General features: G+C 42.8%; 2 protein-coding genes across 2 annotated transcripts in view; both read right to left on the reverse strand.

Moving 5' to 3' along the window:
• Positions 1-8,945, reverse strand: part of CDC5L (cell division cycle 5 like) — a 31,846-nt gene extending 22,901 nt beyond the window's left edge. Inside the window, exons 1-8 of the mRNA XM_036380194.2 lie at positions 8,684-8,945; positions 5,655-5,758; positions 4,679-4,840; positions 3,726-3,853; positions 2,807-2,906; positions 2,505-2,723; positions 1,233-1,377; positions 921-1,109 (exon numbers count right to left, since the gene is read on the reverse strand). Of these exons, the coding sequence (XP_036236087.1) occupies positions 921-1,109; positions 1,233-1,377; positions 2,505-2,723; positions 2,807-2,906; positions 3,726-3,853; positions 4,679-4,840; positions 5,655-5,758; positions 8,684-8,728 (1,092 nt within the window). The 5' untranslated portion in view covers positions 8,729-8,945. The remainder of the gene's footprint in view (positions 1-920; positions 1,110-1,232; positions 1,378-2,504; positions 2,724-2,806; positions 2,907-3,725; positions 3,854-4,678; positions 4,841-5,654; positions 5,759-8,683) is intronic.
• A 1,471-nt stretch (positions 8,946-10,416) lies between these two features.
• LOC118685391 (zinc finger protein 845-like) lies at positions 10,417-16,684 on the reverse strand. Its single transcript, XM_036380895.2, is given in 4 exon segments — positions 10,417-15,119; positions 15,749-16,243; positions 16,246-16,347; positions 16,585-16,684. Coding segments are annotated over 4 exon segments (3,303 nt in total). The 5' UTR covers positions 16,652-16,684; the 3' UTR covers positions 10,417-12,480.
• Positions 16,685-17,735: the final 1,051 nt, after the last annotated feature.

A 17,735-nucleotide genomic window follows, 5' to 3' on the forward strand; every position in this document is an offset into this window, starting at 1 on the left:
GTCACTATTTAGATTGTTGGTCCATGACTCAGCTGAGGCTTTTATGAACAGCCCCCTTCTTTATTTCATTTTTCCTTATTACAGTGAAGAATTAAGTCTTCCTAAAAATGAGCTAATTATACTACTGCAAATAGCAAATATATTCCCAGAAGACCACTAATCCACCTATGCAAATGCATAATGCTGTGGCATTTATAATAAACTCCATTTGAAGGTGGGCCTGACCATTCCTGCAAACATTGCACAGACTTAGGTTATGATCTGCAGAGCCAGGAACTTTCTTTTTTGTCCTATCATGGAACTGCTGAAATACAACTCATTGTCAACTCAGAGGGTTTTTGCTTTGGAGTGGGATTTTTGGGGTCTTGTTTTGTACTACACACTAGCTGCACTGACTTAATGTATCCATTTCCACATACTTAACAATATGTACTCAACATAACCAGTTTTTTGAAAAATCCAGGCAGAGTTTGCAAAGGCAGGTTTTGGTTCACCTAAGTTTTAAGCCAATAAAGTGCTATGAAAACATTCTTGCATTGTTGCAGTTAATTACTACTTGCTATTTGAAATAGAAGTGGGACAACATAAAATACACTGTTTTAAGGAGATGAACTCATACATTTTCAGCACTGAGAGACACACAAGAAAGGGAAAATTATGCAAGACTCCAGGAGAATGGTTAAAAGCTTCACACAATATATGACTAAAAGAAAAAGAATCAGAATGTTTTGAAGCACAGTGACACTTGATTAAATAGAAGCAGGTCTGCTTTATGCTGTTTAGTGTGTCCTGAAGATTGGGATTGCTTCAAATCCCAACATTGCCCATAATCTAAGGAGTGTTTCTCTGGCACTTACACCTTCTACTCAGTTGAGTCCTGCTCCAAAACTTAAAACCCATCCTTTACACTTATACTCTACCTGCAGGATCCTGTCCTGGGCTGCTGGAGTTTTGGGAGTCCTCAGAGCTATGCTGTTGTTGGTTACATTATACTCAGAGAGAAGAGTGCTGGAAGCTGAGTTTGTGATTCCAGATTCCTCAGCAGTCTGCCGTGCAATCTCACTTGCTTGGCCAACTTTTACAACTTCTTCAAGTTCTGTATCAGATATCTTAGAAGGAGAAAATCCCAAGGCACAGTAAGATACAACGTAACTATGAGATCCATTCCACAAAACAAACAGCACTGTTTGGTATTGGCCTTATAAGTTGTTTATCATCAGTAAACACCTCACCTGAGGAGCTGGAAGCACCAGTTTACTCCTTTTCTTGGTGAATTCTGACACTCCACTGGTCTGCAGAATAGCTGAGGGCAAGTCTGACTCTTTTTTCCGTTTCATGTGCTGCTTGTCCTTTTTGCGCTCTCTTCCCTCCCTCTCACTGTTATTATGGAAAACAGGATCATTTCAGAACACACAGAGCAGCTACAGAGCAAAGCAAACAAGCCAAGAGCAAAAAGGCTGTACCCTTTTCAAACACTGGATATGCTGAAATAAAACACTGCAGAAAGAGTGGAGCACCTTGTAGGTGATTGGATGTGATCTGCAGATCTTGAAGCAGAACATACTACAGGGCAGTGTAATGCTTTTAAATCATGGAATTAGCCAACAGATTTAGCTTTAGGCCGAAAAACTACAATAAACAGGGTCACTGGATCAATAAAAAAATGTCAGGTCAAGAATTTAGATAGTAAAAATAAGAGCCTCTTTTTCTCCAGCAGCTGCTAAGGTAAGGTGAATATTTTCTTTTGTGGAAAGTGGGAACCAATTTCTTATCAGTCTTTAATAAAAATGGCATTTCCTTCAAACAGCAATGGAGGCAGTCAGTGAAATCATAACCTTCAGTCTGAAGCTCCTGCCTGACCCTCTGAACAAAGAGCCATGAAGAAAAATCAGTTAGTAACACCACATGAGTTAATAAACCAAATTGTACTTGGCACTGAACTCAGTAAAATGCAGTTTTGGCAGTAATGGGAAATGCAACTGTACAATTAAGTATGTACCCAAGAGTGGCCTTTAACTTGTCAACTACACTTTTGGGGATTTTTGGGGGGGATGGGGAGAAATTAAGCATTTAAAGATACCAACTTAAGAACAACTCCATCAGAAGCAATACTACAAATCTACTCCTATAAGCAATCATTATAAAGTTATTATTTAAAGGACACTAAATACACAAGCAAATAAACTGCTAAAAAATACAATCTCAAAAAAATAACCATTTCAACTTAAAGAGCAAGAATATGTGTGAGAAACATTATTCTGATAAAAGGTGAACTAGACGAAAGAAAAGAGGTGATCACAGACAATAGGTGAACTAGACCTTCTGCAAAGACAAACCACAAAAAGCTGAAAAGGCAGAGGCCACCTGCACTTTTATCTGTCCCATGGAAAATACATTTCCCACCCACATTATGTTTCCAGGACTTAACACACAGACATATGGGTTGCTTTTTTTTCAGATGTGCTGTTCCCTGATGTTCACTTCTTATTCCAACACACACTTACGATCTTAATTCTCCATCCAGGTCTTGCTGACGCAGTCTCCTGAAATCTGCATCCAGGGACTGATAATTTTCTTCTGATGTATCATAAAAACCAGGGGCAGGCTTCTTTTCAAATGGAATTTCTGCATTGTAATCCACACCTCTCTTCTTTTTTCTTTTCTTCTGGATCTCAATTCCAGCAGCGCGAAGTTCTCGTCTTTTCTGGAGAGCAGCAAGACGTCTAAAGAAACAGTAACACCACATGATTTCAAGTGTAGAGTAAAGAAAAGAAGTCCCAGGATATGAAACCAAATGCAAGTTTACCGAGCTTCTTCCAGCTGCTTCTCCCTGGCTTTCCTCTTGGCCTTCTTTCCCTGTGTATTTGCCAGACGTGCTCGAGCCTCAGACAGCATTTCAAGCTCATCTACAATAGCACAAACAAATACAGCAGTGAATCTGCACTTAAAAGATGAGAGTCAGAAAAAGGTGACATTAAAATCAGAAAACCGTCTTTAAAAGCTCAATCAATCAATCAATCAATCAATCACAGGCATTCTGTGTCATCGCTAATCTCCAAGTTATTCCAATGTATTTACTGAATCACTGGCCAGGTGAAAAGAAGATTTTTAGAAAAAAAGCTTCATGTTGAAAATCGTATCAATAAGTATCAACACCAAATCAAAATATTTACATAAAGAGGCCAACTGACCAAAGTAAAACTTCATTTACATCTTTATCTGAGAGTATTTTCTTGAGAACTTGTTAATTGCATTTACTTCCAGAGCCGAGAGTGCTGTTTTTGTGAACCTGTGACTGATCGAAAACACCAACAGTCCATTCATGGAATTTTAACAATGTGCACTTTTCAGTTTATAACATTGCTGTGTGCAAGGGAAAAAAAAGGAAGTCAGGCAGTCCTGTGCTTCAGCATGGGTTCATCTGAGAGGTGTGAGCTGATGGAAAATGATGAAGATACAGAATGCAAATGAGCAGAGCAGTTGTCAAAGTAAAGAACAGCCAGTCATGATGGTAACAGATAAGGAGGCAAAAAATGCATCAAGAAAAGAAAAACTGGAAAAGTATAACTGACTGGCCAGATACGGAAATAAGACAAAATTCACAAGTAAATTAATGACCAGGGTGGTGGTGGAAAAAAAAGAAACCAAGGTACAATGGCTGTGTAAACAGAAAAATCAAACAGATCAGATTTCTGTCAAAAATGGAAAACACACTCCTAACTCACCTTCATCCATGTCAATGGGATCTGGCCTGGCAGGTTTGGTTTCTGGATTTGGATCGATTTCTCCAGGTTTCAGTTTCCGAGGATCATCAGCAGTTTCTTCCTCATTGTCTCTCTGAGCAGCTTTGTCCCTAAAAACACATTGTAGGTGTTTGTTTTCCAGCTCTTTGTTTTCCCCCAGACTCATAATAACCACCCTTAAATGTCTCCAAAGACTGATGATAAAGCAGTACCCTTGTGCTCTGTACTATACAGTAAATCTGTCATACAATTCACAAATGTGGTACAGTTCCATAATCTTAAACAAGACAAGAGAAAGAAACCAACACAGTATTACATTACAACAATAACATATTATATAAAATACAACACTAATACAACTAGTGAAGAAATTGCCTCAGGTAATCTTTAATAATAAAAACAAGAATTCCAGCAGTGTGACAAAATTAAAAAATCAAGTTTTATATGATGTTTTTTCTACTCAACCAATTACACCAGAATTAAGAATGCTCACACGGGAAAACATCACATTCTTTCTCTTCTCGTGGCCAAAAGAAACCCCTTGTAGGAGAGATGGTATCTGCACATTCAGCCATTTCAACATGTTCTATCTCTCTTTAATTTCTCACATACCCACTCCTGCTGATCAGCCAGTCAAAAAATGCCCAAACAGCCTAATAAAAGCATAAATCTAGGCAATCCCTTAGCCAGAATGACCAGGAACAAGAAGAGATACACCTATCTCTATCCAAGCTGCTCTCCAGGTTCCAGGAGCTTCTTTCAAGCTAGACACAAGTGACTGAAAACAATCTTTAAAGATTTGCTTACAAAAGGACTCAGTCAACTTGAAACCACCCTAATTTACCAAAAGAGAAAGGAATGACACACTGCTACAACTCCACAGATTTTTTTGGGTATTCTTGGCTAGACTTTCCTCTAGGCAAGCAGAAACTCACAGCAGAAATTCATAGTGTTCCAAGCACTGTGCAGCAGTTCTCCCAATGATGGGGGCAATGGTTCTCCACTGGGTTGGCATCAGCTTGGCCAGGTGCAACAGCTTCTCCTCCTCCTCCCGAGACCACTCTGTCTTTTTGATGCTCGGGTCCAGCCATTCGTACCTGTAGTAAGGGAAAAAATTAAGGATGACAGATCCAAGTTATTCCTTGATTTGTCTTCAAGAGGGTTTTCATGACATATGTATTTGAGCTTCAAAATGTATTATTTATCCAGTACTTTTCATACAGATACTGCCTCTTCTTCCTTTTCCCATCTCTATTCTGGCAAAGTAAAGAGTCACAGAATTAATCCTGAAAATAAAAGTTGCAACTATCAAAGACAGAGAAATGGCAGAATTGTTTGGTCTGGAGCCTTCAACAATTATCTTACTAATCCCCAACTGTGCCAGTATTGTTATCTCTACGATAAGTATTCTATTAAATATGTGTAGTTCAGTACTTGAAAAAAGCAAGTCTGATTCTCAAATACATTGATGCTGCATCAGTATTTGCATCAGTATAAAGCTCCTATTTTTCAAAAAATACTAAATTTCACAGTGCAATTTCTTAATGTTTACTCTCAAGCCAAACTCCCATTACATGAAATTAGAAAATTATATATAAGTGAGATTAGTATCTTACAATTTTACTTCCTTGGCAATATCCACTGATTAAAACGTGTTTAAATAAAGGGAAAAACTAATGTTCATAATTTAAACTGATCCTGCATTTGCTAACACTGCAGTCACTGGCAAACAGAAAATCTGGCTATTTTTTTTCAACTACTTTCAAGCAACAAGAATTTGAAGTTTCCATGATAAAATCAAACAGTGTTAAAACGGTTGTTGGTCTGTGGGCATAAGTTAGTCTGTGGTAACATTTTTTCCTACATTTCCACTAATTATGAAGGTCATATTCCCAGGCACCTCTCACTCACCATCTGGCTTTGCACTGCTTTGCTGATTTCCTGTGCAATAATGAGGCAATTCGAGACCACTGGTTCTTGCCATATTTCATAACAGCTGCTTTCAGAATTTCATCCTTGAAAAAACCATAAATAAATACTCTTATGGACTGCAAAACAGAAAGTCTGAGCTCAAACAAAGGAGAACACGGTAAATTTCATGGGCTGTCCCAGAGGAAACAGCATAACACACCATAACACTGCTACTTCTGTTCCATTTTATTCTCAAGAAAAATGAGGATTTGTATTTCAAAGGTCAATGAAATCCATAAAGATTAAATGAAATAGACACATGATTATTGTTCCAAACTTCATACAGACAACAGAATTTCCCAAATGATTATTTTCAATGCTCTCTAATGCATTAGTGTTTAAAGGCTCTGTACGTCTTCCCTCAAGGACAGCAACTGAGGTAAGGAAGTGTTTGTCTGGTAATGACATCACAACTGGAAAAAAGTAAAACTGGCAGATATTCCTGGCTCCTTGTTTTAAATAATACTATAAAATTATCTATTTTTCACATTTCAATACAACTGGAATAAAAATGTAATAGATTCAGCTTGGGAGGCAGGTTGTTCACCTACAATGAAGTGTGCACTGAGTTTGATCAAAAGCCAGAATTGCAATCAATTGTCTGTCAATCCATCCATCAATCCCTCTCTCCCTTTCTTGATAGATGGGTTCATTATTTCTGGTTTATTCAGAAAAAGTGGTATTTTAAATGCATTAAAACTATTCTTACAGCCCTGCCAACCACAGATGTCCCTCTCCTGTACCCAGTGAGAGCTCAGTGAGTCTGACACTGTCTCCACTGACACTTCCCAGGGAACAATAGCTTTAACTGTGAGCTTATTGATCTGGCTTGAGCTGCTACAGGCAACAATTCATGTGATTACTGTTCTGAAATAAACAATAAATCGTCCCCTGTGTGTTTTTTTTTAACTTACTTGGTGCTCTATGGCACACAGGAGCTGTACCAGTGACATGAACAGGCTTTTTTGCCTGTAATGGGTCATTTTATGAATGACCTGGTATCACCTGATTCTTTCTGTCTTTAATGCTGTATGTGTAATCAAAATGTTAAAAACAAAAAGAAAATCCAACACCTCTTTTATCTCTGGTACACAAAGCCTGGTGAACTAGGGATCTACTTGCCCACTGGAACAGGCTCCTCAGGCCAGTGGCCACAGCCCTGAGCCTGCCAGAGTTCAAGCAGCATTTGGACAACGCTCTCAGGCACAGGTGGGGTTTTTGGGGTGTTCTGTGCAGGAGCTGGACTTGATGGACCTCGTGGGTCCCTCCCACCCAGGATATTCTGTGATTCCATTAAATGCACTGCTCTTTCTCTTCAGCTGTCACGAAAATTTTTCAAGTATGGAAGACCCTAAGAATGAGGTGAAGACAATGTGAGTTTTCCTGTCCTCTGCTGACCCCAAATTTAGCTGCCTCCTGGCACACCACTGATACAGCACAAGTGCTTAAAAACACACACAGCACATTTTATCTTCTATTACTTTTTCCTCACTGTTTCCTGGAATCATGTACGTGCCTGGTGTTCACAGTATGCAGTGACAGAATTCTGTATTGTACAGTGCCAGGTACATCCTCTTGCTTTAAACATGCAGCTAATAAAACTGACATCCTTGATTTCTCATGTTATTTATTTCTTTTTCATGACCACCTGTGGTTCTAAAAGCTTGTGATAGAATTGGAGGGAGGTTATTCTTTTTTGGAACAGTAATTTCTGTGTACAGGATTCTTGAGGCTGCAGATGAAGAGGCCACATACATTGACAAGAAACACACTGAAGTTGCACCACGGGTTTAGATTAGTTATTAGGATTTTTTCTTTCCATGGAAAGGGTGCTAAAGCATTGGAACAGGCTGCTCAGGGTGGTACTGGAGTCACCATTCCTGGAAGTGATAAAAAACCAATGGATGTGGCACTTAAGGACAGGTTAAATGGTGAACATGGTGGTGCTGCTGGGTTGATGGCTGGACACTTGGTGATCCTTAGGTCTTTGCCAATCCTAAAAATTGTATGACTTTGCCTTTGTCATTTCCACATTTGGAAATATCTTTAAGGGCAAGAGATTCCTGCTGCCTCATTCCCCTAGAGCATAAGAAACCTGCCTATGCAGTACAGGTCACACTCTAGCCTGTGAGAAGGACATCTCCAAGCACAGCACAGCCCATGCTTCCACTCCAGGGGCAGTGGGAACAATTCCTCTGGGGCAGAAGGACACAATACACACATGGCTGAGCTTCCCAACCTGCAGCCCAAGGGATAAAACACCAATGTGACCTTGTGACCTTTGCCTACTGGAAGGAGGAAGGTACAGGTTATTGGGGAATGCACCCAACACAGAGCCAAGGAATTAGAGAGTAATTTAGGTTGGAAAAGACCTCTCAGATCACTGAGTTTAATCTACATCTGATCACCACCATGTCAATGAGGCCATGGCACTCAGTGCCACATCCAGGCTTTCCTTAAACACCTTCAGGGACAGCGACTCCATCACCTCCCTGGGCAGCCCATTCCAACACTTAATCATCCTTCCCTGCGAACAAATTCTTCCTAACGTCCGACCTAAACCTCTCCTGGTACACTCTGAGGCCATGTCCTCTTGTCCTGTCACTTGTTGCCTGGGTACAGAGCCCGACCCTCACCTGGCTCCACCCTCCTGTCAGGGAATTGTGGAGAGCCAGAGAATCCCCCCAGGCTGAGCCCCTCCATCTCCCTCAGCTGTTCCTCATCGGACCTGTGCTCCAGACCCTTCCCTGCCCTCGCTCCTGTAGTTCCCAACCCCTCCGATGTCCCGGCACAGCGGCTCCGGCAGCCCCGACCCTGCCCCGGGATACCCCAACCCCGGAGCCCCCGCGCAGGCGCACACGCCACCCGCCCCCTTCCCGCGCCTGCGCACCAGTGACGGCTCCCCCACCCCCCCCACACCTGCCCGGCCCTGAGGGGGGGACGAGGGCTAGAACCCCGCCGAGTCTTACCTCGGTGTTCCGCCATACGCCGCCTTTAATCATAATCCGCGGCATCTTGGCGGCGAAGGGAGGGGGGGACGAACCCCTGGAGCGAGAGAATGGAGAGGGGGCGGGAGCGCCACTGGTGTCAGCGGGGCCGGCCGAGACGGCGCACGGTCGCCCTCAGCTGCGGCGGATGCCGGGGACGAGGGAAGCGGGGCCGGCTGCTCTGCCAGAAAAGCGGGAAGCGGGTCCGGCGGCTTTTCCAAGGGAAGTGAGGCCGCTGCTCCTCCAGGGAAGCGGGTCCGGCCGCTTCGCGCATGCGCAGCCACCCCGCGTGTCCTGAGGCGGCGCTCCGCGCTAGCGCCCCCTGCCGGCCGGAGGAGCGCACGGCGGAGGGGCCCGGGCGGCGCCGAAAGGAGGAACTGTGGGCGTTCATTAAACTCTTCAAATTCCCCCAGGGGACGCAAAAGGGACGGCGGAAAGAAATCACATCTCCCCAGTGTTCCCAAGGTATTTTGTTAATTTCAGGAAAAAGCCCCATGCGTTTATGTGTGGAATAAATTCTTGGCTGTGAGGGTGGTGAGGCCCTGGCACAGGCTGCCCAGAGAAGCTGTGGCTGCCCCATCGCTGGTGGTGTCCAAGACCAGGCTGGCTGGGGCTTGGAGCAGCCTGGGATGGTGGAAGGTGTCCCTGCCCATGGCACGGGGTGGAACGAGATAATCTTTAAGGTGCCAATGCAAAACTATTCTATGATTCTTCAAGAGAGCAACATTGATAGTGCATTTTCATATTAACACACACACACCAAAGGAGTGTATATAAGCTACATACCTTAATTTGGGAAATTTTCATAGGCAGGTACTCATGTCACTCTCAACAGGTGAAAGATTGAGTCTCAAGGAGTGGGGATCTCAGCTCAGGACGTCACTGTCCCTCAGCTGTGGTCCCCCAGGGATATCCAACCTGGGAGCTCTGTGGCTCAGAGAGGCTCCACTCAGAGGGAGGTGCTGGCCTCAGCTCGCTGCAGTCTGGAGAGCTCAGACGCAGGTCTAAAATACCCCTGCTTCGAGAGTCACAACAGACTTGGCTTTGCTCATAGCAATTTTCCACCCTGGCTGCAATTCAGGTTGATAACTTTCTCTGCAAGTTCAAAACCAAAAATGTTGTTCTTCCTGGGTGGTTATTTGGGTAAGAAAAATAAGTTCCCAAAGGCTCTTAAAACCCAGGGAGCTCCTTAGCCAGCCAAGTTCCTGGGAGCAGACAGTGTTTCAGATAAGCTCAACTTGTCAAGGCTAATGAGCATTTCTGAGACCACAGTGTGGCCCAAACAGGAGGATGCACCACCACACCATACAGGTCTGACTCACTACTGTTCATTTACAAGTCTAACTTGTATTCATTTAATTAGCAGATGCACAGCACGTGAAATGACAGCCTTTTGCTCAATTTGTCTTGTTACATTTCCTTGTTTTGTCCAAATTCAGGATATGTGCATGGAGAAAATTATGAAACCTTTTTGGTTTAAATAGGACACTTCATAGTATGATTTAGGAAAGGCTTTGATTTTTGTTTAAACTGCAGGAATAAAAAAAAAATTACACTTCTAGCTACCAAAAAAAAAATTCCAACAGCAGCCCATGTCTTATTTGAAACTGAATATGCCTCAACCATTAAATTTCACTGACTTAGCAGACTGAGAATACCTTTGAAACCCCAAAAATCCAGTGCAGTGCATAAGGAACAGAAAGCAACATCAGGAGTCATTGAACTGCTTATTTTTATTAGAGGCAGTGGCTAGGAATAATTATTTTTATAAAATCAAGCTCTAACTGAAAGTACCTTCTTGTTCTTACTTAAAACTTGAAAAAACTCACATTTACAAACTCTTTCAATTTACTGCAGTTAATTTATCCCCCTAAACCAGGCTGTTTTCATCATTGGTGTACACCATGCTTTTAAACAACAGTGCTCTATCAGATTTAGCCTTTCTAGTCTCACCTAATAGAGAGGTTTACAATTCCTTCAGTATTTTTGTTTTCTCTTTGTACCTGTTCTTTTCAAATCAATGATCAGAGTTGTAACATAACACAGGTAAAAACGTCTCCAAGCTTAAGTAACCATTAATATTTCCCAGAAATGCTTTTCTTTCTTCATACAGGATAACATTCTTCTTTCTCACAACTGGATTAGGTGGCTCCAAGGTCTAAATCACCATGGTTCAGGCCCAGATATTGTCTGACTTTACTGAAGCTGCAAAGAACTGGATCACTTGAATATCTTTGCTGATCTGGCCTTAAATACATTCATCTGTCCTTGAGTTTCAACCCCATTATTGGAGAAGTGTCCTCCAAATCACAGAATGGCTGCAGGGGTCTGGAAGACAAGCCCCTGCTCAGGAAGGGCCACCCAGAGCTGGTTTTCCAGGATTATATCCAGATGGCTTTTAAATATCTGAAAAGAGGGGAACTCCACTACCTCTCTGGGCAGCCCTTCCCAACCTGTCTCCTATGTTACTCTACAAGACATCCGTATTTCTACAGAAAGACACACATCCAGAAGCAGAAAAAAAGCACTGAGTTCACTGAGTTCCACATTTACATTCTCTAAATTAAACCACAGGTTTGTTGTGCTGCTCCGTGGACTGAGCTGTAGCATTGGGACAGTTTGCACCAGGCCTTTGCTGTTGTCTTTCCTCACACAAGGGGATAACACACTGTTCTTAAAACCACTTACCACACTCAAAGAGTTCCTAGCACTGCATAACTCCAAAACAAACAAAGATTTGTCTAGATTTGAATATAAAATTGGAAGCAGCATCCATCTGGGTTCACCATACCCTGCACCAACTGCTGCATAGTACAATGGTTCTTACACACGATATTTTAGACTAAGAGTAAAGTTCTTAAACTAATTTTAATTTCAGATACTGTGAAGGTCTTCAATGTAACTAAACAGCATTAACAATTATTAGCAACTGCTCATATTAACAGAAGTCATTTGAAAAGTGTTTCATCTATTTTAACAAACAACACAGTAACTACCAACCTGAGAAAAGGTAAGGCATTTTGTACTAGATTAACATTAGACATTCACATAAAATTGAAGATTTAAAGATTCCCAGTATCATAAAATAGATGTTTCTGGACATTACCATTTCTGTTGGACTACTCAAAAAAATATCAAAACTACAGACAAGGTAACAGCTTAATAAACATCTTATATATACAGACACATGTCAAACATTTCAGTATCACAATTACCCAGTGATGACATGCATATTTTGTTTCTGTAATTTGGTGAGATACTATTTTCTTCCCTCTTACAAGTATTGCAAAAGCACCTGGGAGTAAAGGAGGCAACTTTCAGCAGATGGGAGGTAGCATTTAGCCTCCTGATGCACTGATAATTTTATATGAAAAGTTATTACTACAAAATATAACATGCCCTTCCTTCCCTCCTGTTTCACATTATTTCAGTTAGAAAAGAGATTTTTTTTTCTTACTAAATTTTTACAAGAAAGTAAGTGGTGCAGAATAACTGCTTAAACACAGATGAACACTGGCCAAAATAACTGACCTCTACTGAAGCAGTTACTCAGGGATGAAAAAGTGTCTCCAAGATCTTCAGCACAGCCTGTGCTAGAATTGATGTTCCCAGAAACACCTGCAGCAAACCAGTACCCCAAGTGTCACTCTCTTGACCAAAATGCTGCATGCATCCATTACCAACCATTGTTCTGGGCACAGCAAAGGAACATAAAGCCATGAAAAACTCAGGACATGCAAACCTGTCCAAAACCAAGCAGCAGCTTCCAATTCTCAACCTCACATTCCAACGTCGTGCCGCTGCTTATGCTTCTCCAGCAGTTTTTTGGTGGGCAGCACCACATTACACTTTGCACACCTGTACTTCTTTTTGTGTGTTTTAATGTGCTTTTGGAAAGCTTGTTTATCCACCGTGGAGTACCTGCACCTCCTGCAGTGCAGCTTGAGGTGAGTCAGCCAGTGGCGCTTGAGGTGGCTGGAGGTGCGGAAAGCCAGGGAGCACTGCCCGCACTGGAACGGCTTCTCCCCCGTGTGGATCCTCAGGTGCAGCTTCAGGTTCCCGTTGTGGGCTGTGCAATAGCCACACTCCTCACACCTGTATGTCTTGACAGGCAGCTCCTTGTGCTCGTAGAAGCAGCCAGGAGAGGAGGTTCCCTCCCCGGTGTGCGAAGCCAGGTGCTGCTTCAAGGACAGCCATTTGTTGGTCGAGTAGTCACAGCTCATGCACTTGAAATGCCCCACGTTCAAATGTGTGAGTCTGTGCCTCTTCAGGTGACTGGAAGTACGGAACTTCTTCTGACAAACGGGGCAGCTGTAGGGCTTCTCACCTGTGTGAGTTCTGATGTGCAGCTCCAGGTTGCTTAAAATGCCAGTAGCATAGCTGCACTCTGAACACTGATATAATAGTGGCTGACTTTGTGCTTGCACATCATTTGCTGTGCCCCTCTGAACACCTTGCTGAACTCCCCAAACTTCTGAAGCAAGCAAGGAGCTGTTTGAGCCTTTGCAGGAATCAAAATCCCTTTCTGGGTATGTGCCTCTCTGGACTTCATGATGCAATTCAAGTTTCTCTAAACACCTCTCTGCAAAGAGGCAACTTCCAAACTCCTCTCCATTTTTCACATGAAGAAGGCTGTGTTTCTGCAAATGGTTTGATGTTTTAAATGTCTCATTGCACTCTTTACACACGAATGGTCTTTCATCCGTATGTATCTTTAGGTGCAGCCTGAAGTTGTTAGGAACAGCAGTAGCATAACTGCAGTGCTGGCATCTGTATGTTTGGAATGTATTTAAATTAGAAGGATGTCTATCCTCCAAGTTTTCCACAAAGTTATGAAATGAAGCATTATCTTGCACTTGTGAATGAGAGGTCTCTGACTTGAAGAAAGGCTCCTCTTTGTAAGTGATGGTGTCCATTTGGTAAGAGGTCCGAGGAACTTCTGATCTGTTTCCAGCAACAGCCAAGCTGTTGCTTCCTTGGCTGTTTTCAAGGAATTTCTTTCCAGGGCATATTTTCTTATTGTCCCACACATCACCTTCTTGCTCAAACTCCACTTCTGAAGCCAGGATTCCCCTACCCAGACAATCATTTTCTCTACCAAAAAGAGAGTGAGAAACATGTCCTGGAGAATCACCATCAGCTTTGCCTTTTGTGCTTGCACATTTATTGCTCTGACTCGTGTAACCATCAGCCTTTAACTGTTCATGAAATTTCTTGTGAAAGCTGAGATGTCCCTTGGTGTAGAACTCCAGATTACATTCATCACATGTGTAATTCTTTGGAGGATTTTCAGTTCTCTTTCTCCCACTCAGGCAGTTGGGTTGCTGTGCCTGGCATGTTTCTGTCTTTGCATGTGTCCTCCTGTGTCTCTCCAACCCTGAGGTGCTGGTGAATGCTACCTGGCAGAGCTCACAGCAATATGGTTTATCCCCTGTGTGGACGTGGCTGTGCCTCACCATGCTTGCAAAATACAATGAAAAAAAGGTGCAGAACCTGCACTGGTAGAGCTTATAGCCAGCATGCCAGTACATGTGATTTAACAGGTAGGACAAGCTGCTGCAGGAATAATCACACTGAGGGCACTGGTAAGGTGGTCTCTCCTTGTGTCCCTTCATGTGATGTATAAAACTCCTAGGACTGGATGAAACAAAGAAACAGATTCGGCAGGAAAAGCTAACTGGCACATCCAGAGGTGTAAAGTCCCTTTCAATCTTAATGAAAAATTTCTTATATTTACTTTCTTTTTTCTTGGTCTCAGATTTTCCTTCAGATCCTTTCTGCCTCCCTTTCCTCGCACTTATTCTTTTTTTTCTTGCCTTTTGCAATCTAGCAATCTTCTTATGAAATTTAAGGTGATTCTTAAGATTGAAAGAAAAGAAAAAAGTTTTTTTACAAAAGCAGCATTTATGTATTTTCTTATCTTTATGAGCTGAATAAATATGTTTCTTCAGGTGTGCACTGCATTTAAACACAGAACTACAAAACCTGCACTTGGAACTCGATCTTTCATTCTCCTTTGCAAAACAAGATGTTTTAGGAAGAGGTGTGATGGTCACACCATCATTCAGCCATGTTAAACCTTCTTGCTGGCTCTGGAACTCTTCTGGGCTTGCATGAGAAGAAACAACTTTTTGTTGCTGGTATCTTTTCTTAGGGAATGGTGTTAACATCTTGTAAATATGCTCTCCAGTAGTATTTGATTCAGCAGAAGTAGAAGCATTCATGTCAGGTTTCCCTACATCTTCTAGATGTTCCTTAAAAGTAGAACATTCATTAAGAAATGGATCAGGACAATTGTAGGTAAATTTCTCTTCTTCTTTCAAGCCATGTTCCAAAGGAGAACTCAGAGTTTCATCTTCAAATTTGCTTATTTCCCTGTAATCAATTTCATCATCTCCATTCTTTGAGGAATCAGAATCTACAAGGAGATATAAAAAGTTACATTTCATACAATCACAAATATTCATTATTAATTAATAGTAATAATTCCAAATTGCCTAATGATTTGCTTGCTCTTCATTACTTCGCTTCCTTAGTTCCTCTCTCCAATTTTTTCCCTAATGCCTCTCTTCAAGCTCCCCTCTGCCCCCAACATTGAAATGTTGCTCCTAGTTAGAAGCCACCTTCTCTCCTACTATTTTCACTCAAGACTCTGAATTTCACAAGACAACATCACATCCAGAACACCTTCATGGCAGAATTCCTATCCAAGTACTAACACCAAACTTTTCTAATGCTCCATTCTCACAAATACCAGGCTTTTTCTGCATTTTTATTTTGAGAACACTTCCCTGATGAAAGGACACCCTTGTTCTCACTGGAGAAGAATGACAAAATTTTGTAGTTTCACTGCCTTTCACAGGAGTCTGTGAAAGAATTGAGCATACTCCAGGCAATATTCTCCTTCTGTTGCATTTATGAATCTAATTCAAAATATTTACTCTAAAAGAAATTGATTTCATAGCTTTTCTATACATTTATTTATTTCAAAAACTTGAGGTTTCCCGTATTTCTTAAACTCTTGCAATAATCTCATTAATGTATTACCTTCCATTTTAACAATTATCTCAAATTCCTTGTGGAGTTCTGCTTGTGTCTGTGGACTGCCATCAAAAAGAACACTTGCAATACTGACAGGTTCTTCTTCATGTTTGAGTGCCACTTCCAATGTCTCCAAAGTGTCAGCTCTGTCACTGTCAGCAGAGGAGAGGAGAGGAGGAATCCCCCGAAAGCCATCATTATCAGCACAATCTTCTCCATCACTGCATTTCACTATCTCTGGAAGCTCTGTTTTACAAGATGATGTAGGTAACATGAAATTTGGACCATATCTATCCGTGTCTGCATCATGGACATCACTTAAAGATAATTTCGATGTGTTACACACACTCTCAGCAAGCCATTTCTCTTCGGAGTACTTAATACAATTTTCTTCATTTGAAACAGTCTTGTTTGCATCCCAATTGCCTACACTGCTGCTGTCATTTGAAGGCTCCACTTCATTTCTTAGGCAAATATTGTTTAATTTAAACTCCTGCTCCACTCGGGAATGGACGTTTCCTGGTCACTATCATCATCCTGGAGAAAATCCTCATCGCTCAGCACCAAGACAGTGATTGGCAGCACAATCTCAAACACCTCGGGCTCTGCGAGGAGAAACAGACACAAATATCGCAATTCCCCCCAACAAAACACAAAAACCCCCAAACACCTGACGGCACCGCGTCCACCATCATCCCCACGCATGCCCAGTGCGCATGCGCACAGCCCGGCGGGCCCGCCAATTCCCCCCGCTCCCGCCGTCCCCACTGTCCGCGGTCCCTCGGGCACCGCCGCTCCCGCGGGAGCCGCGCTGGGTCCCTGCCCAGGCCAGCAGCACCTACCGCTATCGGCGGCCGGCGGCGGGATCCGCTCCGCGCTCGCCTGCGCCACTCCCAGCTCCGTCGGCATCTCCGGGCCGCTGCGCCGCGGGACTCGAACCAGCGGCCGGGCGCGCCTGCGCAGGGGGCGGGGGCGGCGCCGCCGGCGCCTCCCGGCTTTGGGGGAAGGAGGGGGCGCGGCCTCAGGAATGTGTGGGCTGGGACTCGAGACTTTGAAATACGCCTTAAAATTCAGTTTTCAACGTGCTCATAAGTGGTTTTAAAACTTCATTTAATCACCCACCTGGGCTAGGGAGCCCCCAGCCCTGGGCAGAATTATTCGAATGCTCTGCGAAACCTATTCCCGGTTTAAGCAATTTTGATCGGTTGTTACTTCTTTTCCTGTAAAATTAGATCTCAGCTAGTACCAATCATACTCTTAAGATCGGAATTGTACCAACAATAAGGGACTCCCTTGCTGGGTACAGAAAGAATCACAAAATAATTGCAGGCAGGAGTCACAAAATTCATGCAAATATAAAAGAGCACCTTTGGTTTCATCCTGTTCTCCTTGGCTGTTCGGGCTGAAAGTGGAAAATACATGAACTTGTGTGCAGACATATTTACATTATAGAGATGTAGGTCTTTATATACATCTATAAATTTATATACATGCAGGGTGTCCCTGCCCATGACAGGGTGGTTGGAATGGTCTATGAGATCGTGTCCAACAAAAACCATTCTGTAATTTTGTGGCTTGGGGCTGGAAGGGAGATCTGGAGATCATCCAGTCCAAACCCCCTGGCAAGGCAGGATCACCTGGAGCAGCTGACACAGGAATGTGTCCAGGTGGGTTTGGAATGTCTCCAGAGAAGGACAATGCACAAAATCCCTGGGCAGCCCTCTCCAGTGCTCTGTCACCCTCAACGTAAATAAGTTCTTCCTTGTGTCTAGGTGGAACTTGTGTTCAATTTTACAGCCACTTCTCCTTGTCCTATTGCTGGGCACCACTGTAAAGGGCCTGGCACCATCCTCCTGGCACCTGTTTTGGAGATACTTACACAAATTGTTGAGATCCCCTCTCAATCTTCTCTTCACCAGACTAACCAGGCCCAGTTCCTGCAGTCTCTCCTCATGAGAGATGCTCCAGAGGCTTCATCATCTCTGTGGCCTCT

This window comes from Molothrus ater, chromosome 3 (genome assembly GCF_012460135.2).
Source record: "Molothrus ater isolate BHLD 08-10-18 breed brown headed cowbird chromosome 3, BPBGC_Mater_1.1, whole genome shotgun sequence".
NCBI lineage: Eukaryota > Metazoa > Chordata > Aves > Passeriformes > Icteridae > Molothrus > Molothrus ater.